This window comes from Eleutherodactylus coqui, chromosome 9, assembly GCF_035609145.1.
Source record: "Eleutherodactylus coqui strain aEleCoq1 chromosome 9, aEleCoq1.hap1, whole genome shotgun sequence".
NCBI lineage: Eukaryota > Metazoa > Chordata > Amphibia > Anura > Eleutherodactylidae > Eleutherodactylus > Eleutherodactylus coqui.
In genome coordinates, this window is record NC_089845.1 from 108477134 (window position 1) to 108491071 (window position 13938).

The 13938-nt window shown below is 39.8% G+C and overlaps 1 protein-coding gene across 2 annotated transcripts in view; it reads left to right on the forward strand.

Annotated features, from left to right (window-relative positions):
• The first annotated feature begins 7404 nt into the window (after positions 1–7404).
• TOX (thymocyte selection associated high mobility group box) overlaps positions 7405–13938 on the forward strand; it is a 258050-nt gene continuing 251516 nt past the window's right edge. For both annotated transcript variants that reach the window (XM_066578295.1, XM_066578296.1), the window contains exon 1: positions 7405–7847. In XM_066578295.1, coding sequence (XP_066434392.1) covers positions 7746–7847 — 102 coding nt within the window. In that variant the 5' untranslated portion in view covers positions 7405–7745. The remainder of the gene's footprint in view (positions 7848–13938) is intronic.

Genomic DNA, 13938 nt, shown 5'->3' on the forward strand with positions numbered 1-13938 from the left:
GAGTCCGAAAATGCAACTAAGCTTCAAGCAATCAATTTACAATCGTAGAGTGACTCTGACTCCAAACACTGCTTGGATCTGTGCTGCAGTCACCTATGTATCAGCAACTGCCATCCACACTATTTGATGGTCTTCATGTGGCATTGTCCTTGTGCATGGACCTGTGCTGACATGCCCTGCGGTCAGTTCTTCAGGACATTTTATGATATGATGCCCCCATTTTGAACATGCCAATTATCAGACCTCTCTCAAAGTCAGATATTTTGTTGTATAGAGTTCGAATTCTACGATTTGGCATACCTAGTCACCGACAATCTGTGGACAAAAAAGGACCTTCTTTTATAACACACTTTACGACTTCTAAACTAAAACAATGTAACATTTTGCATAACAAAGGGCCCCATGATTTGCATACTAATATTTCATCCAATTTTTAATTATTCAGTACCTTTTATAGGGAGATACTTTGATCCAAGAGTCATACGTTTTCTACAACTCTTGTCTATGTGTAACACTTTCAATTTCCAACAGTGTATTTTATGTCCAACTACCGTACTGTGGAAAAAAGTATCTGGCTCACCCACCAGATGCCTCCAATATTGTGTATTTGTCACATCATTGAAGTAGTTCTCACAAACTTTTTACAAGAATACTATTCCACAATAAAAGGACATTCTGAAAGAGATGAGAAAATAGGTTGTTGAAGTATATCAGTCAGGAAAACATTACAAAGCCATGTCTAAGACTCTGGTACTCCAGTAAATCTTAGCTTATCTCTTTTATATCCTAAAGAAGGCTTGAATGGTGTGAATCTTCTTGTGTGTCCATGTTGCCTAAATGACTCCAAAATGAAGAAACAATTTATATAGTCATAAATTTACATTCCAAATGAACATTTTAAAAACTTCAGGGTAGTCCCCAAGCAGCAAAATTGCTGTGAGAATTTTTCAAAGTATATTCTGTAGCAGCATACAGTAGCAGCAAATAGGATGGGATTTCAATAAATCTCATCCACATGTTGCAGAAATTTTTGATACAGAAACTAACCTGTGGTGCAGAGTTTTAAATCCACAGCATGTGACTATGTGACTATGTGGTCTGTTGTGGATTTTTCCCATTAAGCTCAATGGGGAAATCAAAATCCACAATAAAGTCCAATTGCTGTAAATTTTTCCAGCAGATTACCTGCAGATGTGTGGCACAATATGCAAGACCAGATACAAGTAAGAAAGAAATTTGCTTGGAGACCAGCAGGGGCTGGAGAAGCATTGCCAAAGGATTAGGGTAGGTGAGTATAGTTTTTTTTTTTTTTTTACTTTATACCATCAGCTGTATTCCATAGGGGAAAGCAGCAATAAAATCTGCACAATTTGGTATGGATTTCTCTGTGGACTCTTGAGGGAATTTGCCAACGTCACTATAGCTGAAGCTACCCTTAGGCTTTTCTGGAAAGGGACATGTTATTTGCATAGCGCCAACTTATTTTGCAGCTCTTTTAGGTAATTTTTTTACTTCCCCCCCCAGCAAGCTGGGTCCTCATTTTACCGAACTCGGAAGGATGGAAGGCTGAGTCAACCTTGAGACGGCTACCTGAACTGCGCAGGGATGAAACTCACAACCTTCAGGTCGTGAGTGAGAGCTTAACACTCTGCGCCACATGAGGTCCAATATCATGATGAAGAGAGAGGCAATGACTCTGCATATGGCCGCATATGGCGGTAAAATTGTACTGCGTATGATAGCGTACTCACGCAGGTAGTCATGGGCAGTACACCAGTTTTTGTTGCTGTTTATATTTACCACACCACCGCTTAGTGATGACATGTATACCTGGAGCCCATACACAATGTAATTGCATATGGGCTGCGGATATATACGCCACAACAGAGAACAATGGGCTCTATCTCACGTATATACGCAGCAAAATAGGACGCTCTGCGTTCTATTTTGCGCTTGTGGATTACTCAATTCCGACATGCTGATGTGAGCGAAAATGTGTAAGATAATGTAATTGATTGCCTGCGAGGTACCAGATATCACATGGGCTTACAGAGCTTGTGTAATATGCAATTCCAATACGGTCGTGTAAGCCTGGAGGAATAACACTTTTTCTTTATGTAACTTGTATTTTTCACCAGTTTTCCTCCTTGCCATCTACATCTCTAATCTCAGTTCTGCCTGAGTTGGTGAGTGCAGACTAGCTGCTATGATGTCTCCCATACACTACATAGAGTGGAACATGCTCTCTAGTTTCTATCTCTTATATACAGAGAATACAACAGCCTGAAAGAAACCATAGAGAAGCATTGAGCAGTGAGGTAAGAAAAAACAGTAGTATAAACTGCATTCACATATCTGTGTCAGTCTCTCTCCCTCCATCAGCTCCTTCCTCCTCTTTCCCTCTTCTCTCCATAGACTATATGCAGCATAAGACAATTGAAAGAAAAGATCCTCCCCACTTCCTGTAACCTGTCATGGAGATAGACTACACAGGACAAGTAATGGACAGCAAGTGATAAGAAAGTGAGACACCTACTGGCCAATGCTTTATAGTGATTTTTCAGCATATATGTATGAAAAAAAAACTATATTCAAATATATTGCTCAACATTCCCATAGACTACAAATGGTTAAAAGTTTTTCAAAGTATACTACGCTTCCCCTTATATTTATGTACATTTTTTGTTGGATAGAATAGTGCAGACACTTTTCTGTCTTTCAAATAAACTGTGATTGATATATACTTTTTTTTAAAATCACAGTCTATAGAAACAAAGAAACATGTTTCAATAGAAACATAAAGCTTTAACGTATATATGCTTTTTGCTCTCAAATGCCTAAAAAAGGGGTCAACTACAAAACTATTTAGAAAAAGAATTTGCAGTAGAAAACATATGGAAATGTATAGCTACTAGAGATGAACGAGTATACTCGCTAAGGCACATTACTCGAGCGAGTAGTGCCTTAGCCGAGTATCTCCCCGCTCGTCTCTAAAGATTCGGGGGCCGTCGGGGGGCGGGGAGAGCAGGGAGGAACGGAGGGGAGATCTCTCTCTCCCCCCGCTACCCCCTGCTCCCCGCCGCAACTCACCTGTCACCGGCGCCAGCCCCCGAATCTTTAGAGACGAGCAGGGAGATACTCCGCTATGGCACTACTCGCTCGAGTAATGTGCCTTAGCGAGTATACTCACTCATCTCTAATAACTACAGTATATGTTAACCCCATAAGGACCAAGCACATACATATATGGCGCTTGTTCCTGGACTTTAATCCCACACCATTACACATAGATTTAATCCCACAACATATACGACATAGATTTAAAGCTCATCCTGATGCAATCTAGCAGGAGCAGGTCGGGGACTTGGCTGTTAGATGACCCGATGGAGAAGACAGAAGCAGTTTATAACCACTTCAGCCTTATGTTTTTCAGCCTACATAGAACTCAATGAGAGTTACATATGTAGTGAATAGAGGAAGCGGCAGTGCTATTTGCTCTTTTGGACCCAGCAATCATGTGATCGTCAGTCACCCCTGCATGGCAGAGCTGCACAATACAAGGGTAGAAATATACAAATGAGGGGGTACCCAAAAGAAACAGAAATCTTCTTTTGGTCTGTGGGGCATTACTACAATCATAGAATGGTAGAGTTGGAAGGAACCTCCAGGGTCATCAGGTCCAACACCCTGCTCAGTGCAGGATTCACTAAATCATCCCATTGATCACCCTCACTGTTAGAAAGATTTTTCTAATATCTGATCTGTAACTCCTCCCTTTCAGTTTCATCCCATTGCTTCTAGTCTTTCCTTGTGAAAATGAGAATAGGGCTGATCCCTCTGTACAGATATTTGTAGACAGCTATTAGGTCTCCTCTTAGACTTCTTTTTTGCAAGCTAACACTCTTAAAACCTCCAACTGTTCCTCATAGGACATGGTTTGCAGACCACTCACCATCTTGGTAACTCTTCTCTGAACTTGCTTCAGTTTGTCAATGTCTTTTTGAAATTGGGGCACCCCCAAAACTGGACACAGTATTCCAGATGAGGTCTGACTAAGGAAGAGTAGAGGGGATAATGACCTCACATGATCTAGACTCTATGCTTCTCTTAATACATCCTAAAATTGTGTTGCCTTTTTTGATACTGCATCACACTGTTGACTCATGTTCAGTGTATGATCTATTAGTATACCTAAATCTTTTTCACATGTGCTGCTGTTACTTAGCTCAATCCCTCCCATTCTGTATGTGCTTTTTTCATTAATGTAGTGCTTTGCATTTCTCCTTGTTAAATACTATTCTGCTAGTCGGCACCCAGTGTTCAAGCTTGTCCAGACCTTTTTGAATGTTCTCTCTCTCTTCTCTAGGGTGAGCTATCCTTCCTACTTGGATGTCTAGCTATTTATGACCACTGTTTGAGTACGATCACTCAATCAATTGTGAATCCACCTAACAGTTGTCTTGTCGATCCCATATTTGGTCATTTTGTCCAATAAGTTTGGTATGAGATACTTTGTCAAGTGCTTTACTAGAGTCAAGATACACAGTATCTACTGCATTTCCCTGATCAACCCAGTCAGTGATTCTGTCATAGAAGGAAATTAGATTAGTCTAGGATGACTTGCTTGTTACAAACCCATTCGGCCACTGGTTAATTACTCCATTCTCATCCAAATACTTGAATACGTGCTGTTTAATAATTTGTTCAAAGATCTTTCCCAGTATAGAAGTCAGGCTCACAGGCCTGTAGTTTCCTGGATCCACCTTCTTCGCTTTTTTGAAGATAGGGACAATATTTGCCCTTCTCCAATCTTCTGGGACTTCTCCTGTTCTCAAGGAATATTCAAAGATTATGGCGAGTGGTTCAGCAATTACCTCCGCTGCTTCCTTTAGTATCCTAAGATGTAATTCATCTGGACCTTGAGACTTTATTTATATTTGCTAAGTGTTCCCTCACCATTTCTCTGCTTATAAATAGCCTGCATTCTTTTATTCCCCCAATAGCACAGGAAAGATCAGTTGATGTTCCATCTACTTTCTGAGAAAAAACAGATACAAAATAGGAATTTAAAAGTTTGGCCTTCTCAACATCATTTTCTAATGAATTCACCATTTCATCCTGTAAACATCCTATAGCATCTTTGACTTTTCCTTTGCTTTTGACATACCCCAAACCTTTTTTTATTGCTTTTGGCTTCTATTGGAAGCCTCATTTCATTATTAGCTCTAGCTTTTCTGAAACTTGCCCTACACTTTCTGCAGACTGCATCATATTCTAGTACTATATACTAGTACAGGCTTCTGTTCTCAGTGAATGTCTGTGAAACCCTTCTGAGGGATATGCCAGCTGACGTTGTTGGGGAAAGTTGCGTTTAGCTCCTGCGATTTTCTTTTCAACAGGTTATTCAATTTTTCATGTATTTTCTGATGGTGCATTCATGTGAACAATGTATAAACAATGCTATTTTTTTTCTTGGATGTGAGAGGGATAGTCCATTTTGTAACCAAAGGCTCCTCCACACGGACATATCTATGCATGTTTTTGCACATGCAAAAATTGCGTGTGCAAAAGGCAGAAAATAGAACTTATTAATTTCTTGAGCACGTAAAACATAGAACAAGCTCTATTTTGTGAACATTTGTGCACCAAAGGCCCCCATAGAAGTCTATGAGGAAGTGCAAATGTGCATGCAATATACAATGGGAAGTGCAAAATACAGCACAAATCCATTGGAAAAAACACACCTGGACCTCATTAGGCTAAATAGCCTATTAAAACAGGATGGGGGGAGGGGTGTCCTGCACCAATGTGAACATGGCCTGTATGTGAAAAAATGTACAGTAAAATTCTCCAATACGTGTGCAAAAGCATCTTGTTCACAATGCTTAGGTGCGTGTAAAAACATATACGCCCGTTTGAAGAAGCCCTGAGTATCAAACAGTAAACCAAATCTTTTTCTTGAAAGTTTTGAAAAGGTTGCATCCCAATTAGAGATGAGCGAGCGTACTCGCTAAGGCAAACTACTTGAGTGAGTAGTGCCTTATGCGAGTACCTGCCCGCTCGTCTCTAAAGATTCGGGTGCTGGCGGGGGAGAACGGTGAGTTGCAGCAGTGAGCAGGGAGGAGCGGGGGGGAGAGAGTGAGAGAGAGAGATCCTCGCCCCCCACCCCCCGCCAGCACCCGAATCTTTAGAGACGAGCAGGCAGGTACTCACATAAGGCACTACTCGTTCGAATAGTTTGCCTTAGCGAGTACGCTTGCTCATCTCTAATCACAATGTATGGACAAAACATCCCAAATTGTGGCAAACAGGTAACTGGTTCTTCCATTATAACACACCTGCCCACACTGTGCTGAGTCTTCAGCAATTTTTGCCGAAAAATGCTATGACACCATTGCCTGACCCTCCGTATTCACCCGATCTTGCACCATGTGGCGTTTTTTTATTTCCTTAGGTTAAAAGAGATACGGAAGAGAAGAAACAAAGAACGGCACAAGTACTAAAAGACCAACAATGACGAGTTTAAAAAACTGCTTTGAGCAGTTGAAAAACGTATGGACAAATAAATGGGTTCATATGGAGAGGACTCAGAAGGAGACAGAAGTTTCAAAATGTACCAATAACTAGATTTTTAATAAATGAATTCCTGTTTCTTCTGGGTAACCTCTCATAGATTATTTTGAAAACTCATAAAATGACCCTTGAAAAAGCCAATGCAAAACATACACTGGGTCATAGATGTCATGCTGGTCTATATTCACTTTTAGGTCATTACATGTCATTTATGAAGTAGTTTTCCTATCTCATGTTTATTGCACTTGCACTTTACCATTCAGTCACTGCTATAGTACCCCTTTGATCATGTTCTATGATTAATTATACCTGTGCTGTGGCTTCACATGAGTTTCTGTGCCATCGTTTATGTATTTTATGAGTTTTCATAATAAAGTATGTATTTTTACTATTGTGTTACAGTGTATTTATTTGTAGCTGTGCTGTATTGTTTGTTATACACTCTTGTTTATATATTTGTCTGTGCTCTAATATACTTATAAATTGCATGTACTTATTTACAAATACGCAAAGTCCAATTTTGGGGGGAAAAGAATAATAGCTCTTCCCTACAGCAAGGTTTCTAATAGACCCATATGAGCAGATGTGAGTAAACCTATATATACACCCAGATTGTACTATATCTCCTGTATACAGAAAACTGTAAGTATATAAGTACAGGATGATACAAATGTAGCATCCAGATAATAATGTAGTGACATAATCCTCTCTGCAGCGCCTGGATTCTCAGGACAAAGAAAAAGTTCCCTTCTGCCAGTAGATGGCGCTGTTTAGGTCAACAGATCCAACGTGTCTAATAACTGAGCACTCATCCACACAGTGTCCCTCCTCCTCCAGCAGAGCACGGGGCAGCCATTCCGCAGGCTGGGGAGAGACGGATCCCTTGTTCGCAGGAGATCAGCCACGATCCGGCAACTTCAGGGGGAGAAACAGGGACTGATCCCAAGGACACAGTGACTACTTTGTCCCCTGACTTGTGCACTGCTGCTGTCACCTTGCACACTTCTACAGCAGCACCTGGTGGAGTTTATCTGTGACTTACAATACATTGTGAGGGATCCACATGCAGCTGTGAAGGAGGTTTCATTATTCTTTTGGCTCTTGCATCACTGTGTCTTTTTCTGCTGCTGGACATACAACTAGATTGGAGTTTCCTTGATGTGTGCAGTGCAATGGATGTGAGATTTTACCCACCGCCAGCACAGGCAGCTGCAGCTCCTGACACCTCCTGTTTGGGACCATCCCCCTGTCTGGACCCCTACTATTGTAACAAGGTGATTTCTTATGTTTCTGTTGCCTTTGCTTCTTTTCCTACGCATGCAACACAATGCAATGCACTGTATCTATACTGTGTGCCAGGGACTTTGTTGGATGCAATTAGATTAGGATAACTCCAGAACACAGCTCTTACTTCCATCCTAGTGATCTGGGGTGACATTTGCAAATGCTGAGATGTTGCATTGACAGGATGCACTCTTGATTTACACATTGCTGGCTCTTTCATAGAGTTGGGTTTGCTAAGTTTTAGCTACAGTGTATCATATGAACTGCACTGTTACATAGTTGAGAACTGTGCTGTGACCACATGACCTCCGATGGTGTATCTAATGTACTGTCAGATACGCTGGGGGCAGGTATTAATATTGTCACTAATCCAAATGAGGCCCTTGTTTAAAAGTGTCCGTCTATTGCGCCTCTACTGTCTTGCGACACATGATAATATCTCTTAGGGACCTTTTTAATACACGTGCAGAATATTTCTGTAAGACGCACCTACAAACGCAGAAATGTCTGCATCGGAATCTGCATGTGTAAATGTTGGCTTTGGAGCAGAAATCCTTAGCTGTAGATTAAGCCGCGTCTTGAAGAAATATTCTGCACGTGTGAAAGGTCCCCTATGTGTGCGAACATCACGGCATAACTACTTTGCATGACATGCGACTAGCTAACCACGCCCCTTTCTAATGACAAAAATAAAGAGCATGGCCAAACTATCAATAGGTGTCCCAGAAAATAGCAGAAGACATTCATAAGTAGGATGCCTGCTATAGGCGCCAAATTATCTGGCTTTCTTGCACCATTTTGGAGAGTGCAATACACTGTGTGCATAGAAGTTGTACGGATTCTTTTCCTATATAATATAATAATCTTTATTCATATAGCACCACAACACTTTACACATGGGGGGTACATGAAGAGACAAAATCAAACATTGCATACAGTAGTAGACTAATACACAATAGGAGTGAGGGTTATGATCACAAGAGCTGACAATCTATGAGGATACAGGGGTGATAGAGGTAAAATTGCTTGTTCTGTACAGCCTGAGCGTAATGTACAAGGCATTACTTATTATCGTTATTGCATCCATCAGTCAGGACTGGCACCGTGGGATTTAAGTTGCCTAGAATTGTGGAAGTCTGGAGTTATTTTATATCATGACTGTATTACTGCACAGTGGCAGCAGGCGATTGTGTGCATGAATTACACTCCGCTGCACTGATGTGATGAGGTTTGTGTGCATGAATAAAAATAGCTTGTTTAGCACAAAACACTTACATGACAAAGGCAGCTTTCCAAGCTTACAACTGCGCTGGGGAAAGTGCTGTGTGTGTCCTGCTAAGTGGCTCACATTAAAAGTTTAAGTTACTGCAGACTTGGTATTATTGCATAATTAAGTCTATTAGCCATAATCAATGGCGAAAAATACTGATCATTGTCCCAAACATATCCATTCTAAACGATATGTGCTTATGCTATTGTGCATTGTATTGTTACATTATACCTGCACACAGTAGGACTAGCTACATACACAGCACAAAGTGTTCTCAGTTCTACCCACCGCCATAAGGTTATGTAATTAACCCTAGTAATTAGTTTTCTGTTACTATTAAAGGCGGCATATTTAAGAGCACAATACAGCATGCCGTATGATAAACGTCAATGTGACAATTATTATATTTTGTTTACAAATTGGCCCCTAGTATCACAACTGTATTTTTCATCAATGTACTGTAGTCAAATGTAACAATAAACCAGTAATATAATTGAGTTCAGTGACCTTACAGCGTGTAACAAGATATGTCTTCAGCATTAGCTAAGTCACTAATTGCTGGTATTAAGAACTACTTCTTAATGTTGGATCCTAATTTCATACATTTATAAGCCGCTTGCGTTTTCTATCTGATGTCTTCACTTGGCGTCACCTTCCATTAATATACATTATCCCAGAGGAAAAGCTTTTGTCCTTGAGTATCAATTCCTAAGGAAACAGTAATCCAAGATATGTATTCTATCGACCATATATTTTAAGACACACTGCTACAGAAGATATTTTGTAACATTGTATATGTTTTTGCTATAGGTTCATAAATAGAAGGTGTTGAGTGTTTATAGACTAATGTAAAATATTGGTTAGGGGCAAGTTAGCATTTGAATAAAATGCAGAAGAGGAAAAGGCCTAAGGAGAAATGTTTATGTATTACTTTTTGTGTGAATTGCATATAATTACTCCAACCTTAAGTGCCCTCATTATGTATCATTATTAAGATGATAGACACAATGAAGATAGATCTCTGCAGTCACTACAGTCGTGCTGGTTGGTTACTGTTTCAAATAGCTGGAGGATCTGATAGCAGCTTGGACAAACTCATTCAGACGCCTATCTTGTAATGCTTGTAGCTTGAGGGATAGCTACCTATCAGACATTTGTCCAGCTATCAAATAGCAGCCACTAATCAATACAAGGCTACTTTAAACATCAAGTTCCTCAGCGCCTGACTTAACAATACATCCAGAATAAAAATTGACAAAGGTGTCAGACAAATTTAGATAAATGCAGTTGTTATGGAAGAGTACAAAAAAAAAGACCTGTTCACATTGCTCCTGGGTATCTTACCCTATATAATAAGTGTGCTTTGTTACACGTTGGGGTGTTGTGTTTGCAGAGTGTTTCTCTGTATCATGAAATGTCTATTCACGTAAAAATGATAGCAGTATAATGATATTTTGACACTTCTAGCAGATGTTAGTCTCGCCAATGAGAGGGAGTCTGACCCCTGCCATCAGTAGGAGAGAAAATAATGGTCTACACCGCTTCCTATGGTGAGCCTCAAAGAAGCGTGCACTAGATTTTGTGAGCTAAACTCCTTCAGGAGAAAATGAAGTCTACAACCCCTTCACTTTCTACTTATACAGATATTTTACCTCTCAGGGTAATGAAAGTGTGCGGAGATGTGCTTAAAGATTACTTTGCTAAAGAGCTTGCAGTTGTGAAATCGGACCAGAGAAGTGGAATTTTTATTTCTTTCTTCAATTCTGTAATTTCTATTTCCCAGTCGCTATACAAATGTTATAAATGAAGCTAATTCTACCAGCTCTACTGCTTGGACTGCATCATGGTTTGCGCATATTGTATTACATTCTAAACCATAGTTATTATTTTGTGTAAGCTTACCCATCAAGCTTTTGCTATGTTTTAGATATTCTTTCCACCTCCTTCCAAAACATGCTATTATGCTGTCGGTTATGAGTAGCATTTAAGATATTACCTTTCATAGATGAATGGATTGAATGTGCAAGCTTCGAATGATTGAACATTTGTGTTCTTCACTTTCTACTGCATTAATGTATTGTTGCACAATGTAATGCTTTTTCATTGCCCACAAATGACTAAGAAAGATTTTCGTTGCATTGAATTTTCAGTCTAATTAACTGGTATTGATTTGCTTGTAAGTGGAAATGGGCAAACTAAAAGACACTATTTTCTCAGTTCTAAAAATAATAGAGAGCTCTTTATGTGATGGCTAGCAGAATCACTAAATATTCTCTTATGATTTAACGGTAATGTTTTCTCATCGTCAATGAATATATGTTTAATAAAAGTGCTTTTCCATAGACCTTGTATGATTAATATAATATAATAGAGCTTACTAGGGCCCAAGGGTGTTCCAAGTATCTAAACCCTGACGGGCTATCTCCACTGTGGCCCTTGGTTTAATAGTTTGTATAGTACACAAGGAGTGAATGATTCAAAATACATTAAACCGTTTCCATCATTTTGACATGTCTGTTCCAATAGGAATGGTAGTATTCCATTTTTGTATCCCTTTAAAGTCTACGCCATTTGTTGACAAGCCACAGCGCAGAAGCATATGTGGTATTTGACACCTTTTTGGGATACATAACCAATGGCATGGTTTAGGATCTCAGTACCCTCTAGTTACTGAATGTGATATCTTTATGTGCAAGTAGTGTATCTCATATCTCCATATAGCTTTAACTGGCATTATACAAGTAAAGTTTATGATAATACGGCCAAAAATCATTGGTCTACAAAATTAAAGAGAGTTTCTCATTAGGTTCCTGCTGCCTTAACCATGAGCAGCATGATCCTGGGATGGGGATTCCTGTTGCCGCATGGATGTTTTATTCTGAAACAGTGTAGCATTTCAGAATAAATACACTTAAAAAGTTTGACTCACAGCTGAGCTCGGAGTCAAGGGGGTCGGCCGAACTAGCCTCTCCACACCCACATCATCTAGAGTGACAGCTCTCTCCATATACACCATCAGGGAGAGGAGCTGTCAGTGCTCATGCAGCGGATGGGAAGAGATGAGCATGGCCAAGCCCTGTGACTCTAAGCTCAGCTCCAAGTCAAACTTAAAAGTGTATTTATTCTGAAACGCTGCAGTGTTTCAGAATAAAACACCCCTGGGGGCTACAGGCATCCCTGTCCCAGGTTTATACTGCTAGTTGTTTGGGCAGCGTGAACCTAATGTCTGAATCCCTATAAGTTTGTTTTGCACTTTAAAGGAAATGTCATACATGCCTCTTGTCCATCTTTATGACCCATCAACTTGATTGCTCACAAAACTCTTAAGTCGAGTCCGACTTTTAAGAAAGCCATCCTTACCAAGAAGAAGAAGCCCAAACGTGCTGGTCTGAGCTGAAGAATTTGCCATGTGTGATTCTCATTCAGTTATTTTGAACATTCCCATTCGTTACGACTGGAATTGCCTGAAAAGGCAAAATGTGAGCACTTTCTCCAGAGAGTGGATGTGCATATATGGTGAATTTCTTTTCTGGGTAACATCTTATTTTTATGACCTTTTTGATTGACTGATCATAATAATAGAAAATGATGTCACAGGACAACCCGTTTAGGCCCAATAGTCGGTGTACTTGAAGAACCAGTCTTTTTTTGTGTGTATAATAGAACTTTTAATATACTTATGGTCTGAGCTACCACAGTAGTCCAGTGTTGCTACATTCATTGGTGCATTGTCTTGATGTAGAGTTTTCAATATTTACAAATTACAGTTTGGTCACTTTGACTCCAGTGACCATTGGCATGTAGAACGATTCATTTCATATATGTCAAACGAAATTTAAAGGAAATCTGTCATCAACTATAGGCACCACAAACTATGTTATGGTTCTTATAGCTTAGGTGACGTGGACTACCTAGATCCTCTGTACATATTCACCTGGTCTCTCGTTCCTGCAGTGTCCCATAGCAAAGTCAGTGCGTGCGCACAGCAAGCTCTTTTCAGAAGGCTGTCCATGCATTACTTAGAGCTTAATGGGAATTTTAATGCACTCCCTTATGAAAAGAGTCAAGCTTGCTGTGTGCATGTTGACTTTGCTGGGGACACCGCAGGAACAGGGGGCCAGGTAAGAAAAGAGGCTTTCTGGACTCTACATTACCTAAACTGTAAGTACCATAACATAGTTTCTGGAGCTCGTAGTTAAAGATAGGTTCCCTTTAATACAGAACATGCATATAGTAAGTGACAACTATGGCCCAAAATCTTAATCCAGTTTCAGCCAACTTTGAAAGGTATATTTATTACCTATTTTAATTGTTTACACTAAATGCAATGGGAAATGCTGAACCAATTTTATTCAGGTCAATAGAAATATTTTTCTGTGTTGACCTCAAATCTGTGTTTGATTTTATTACATATGTATGGACATTTATGAGCAAAAGTCAGGTCAGTGCAGTTTTTTTCATTTGCATAATGCTTAGGAATGTTATGATCCACATGGATCTGGCATTCATCCAGGACAAAAATGTACACCTTGTCAGAGGCTGCCATCTGCCATGCAAATTTGTACACAGTAACAAAAGCCTAGTGAAAAATGTAAAGAAGAGAATGTGAGTTTTACATACGCTCTACAAAAATAAATGTTCTTTGTGCCCCTAAACAATTTGGCACATGTTCACGGATGACCACCGCAAATCGGAGAGCAAAGAAGCACTTGGGAGATTTACATGACATAGATGTTTAATATGAAATGATGTTTCCCGAATGTGTAAGTGATGCTTCAAATAATATTCCCTGTCTTTAAAGTGGAGATTTC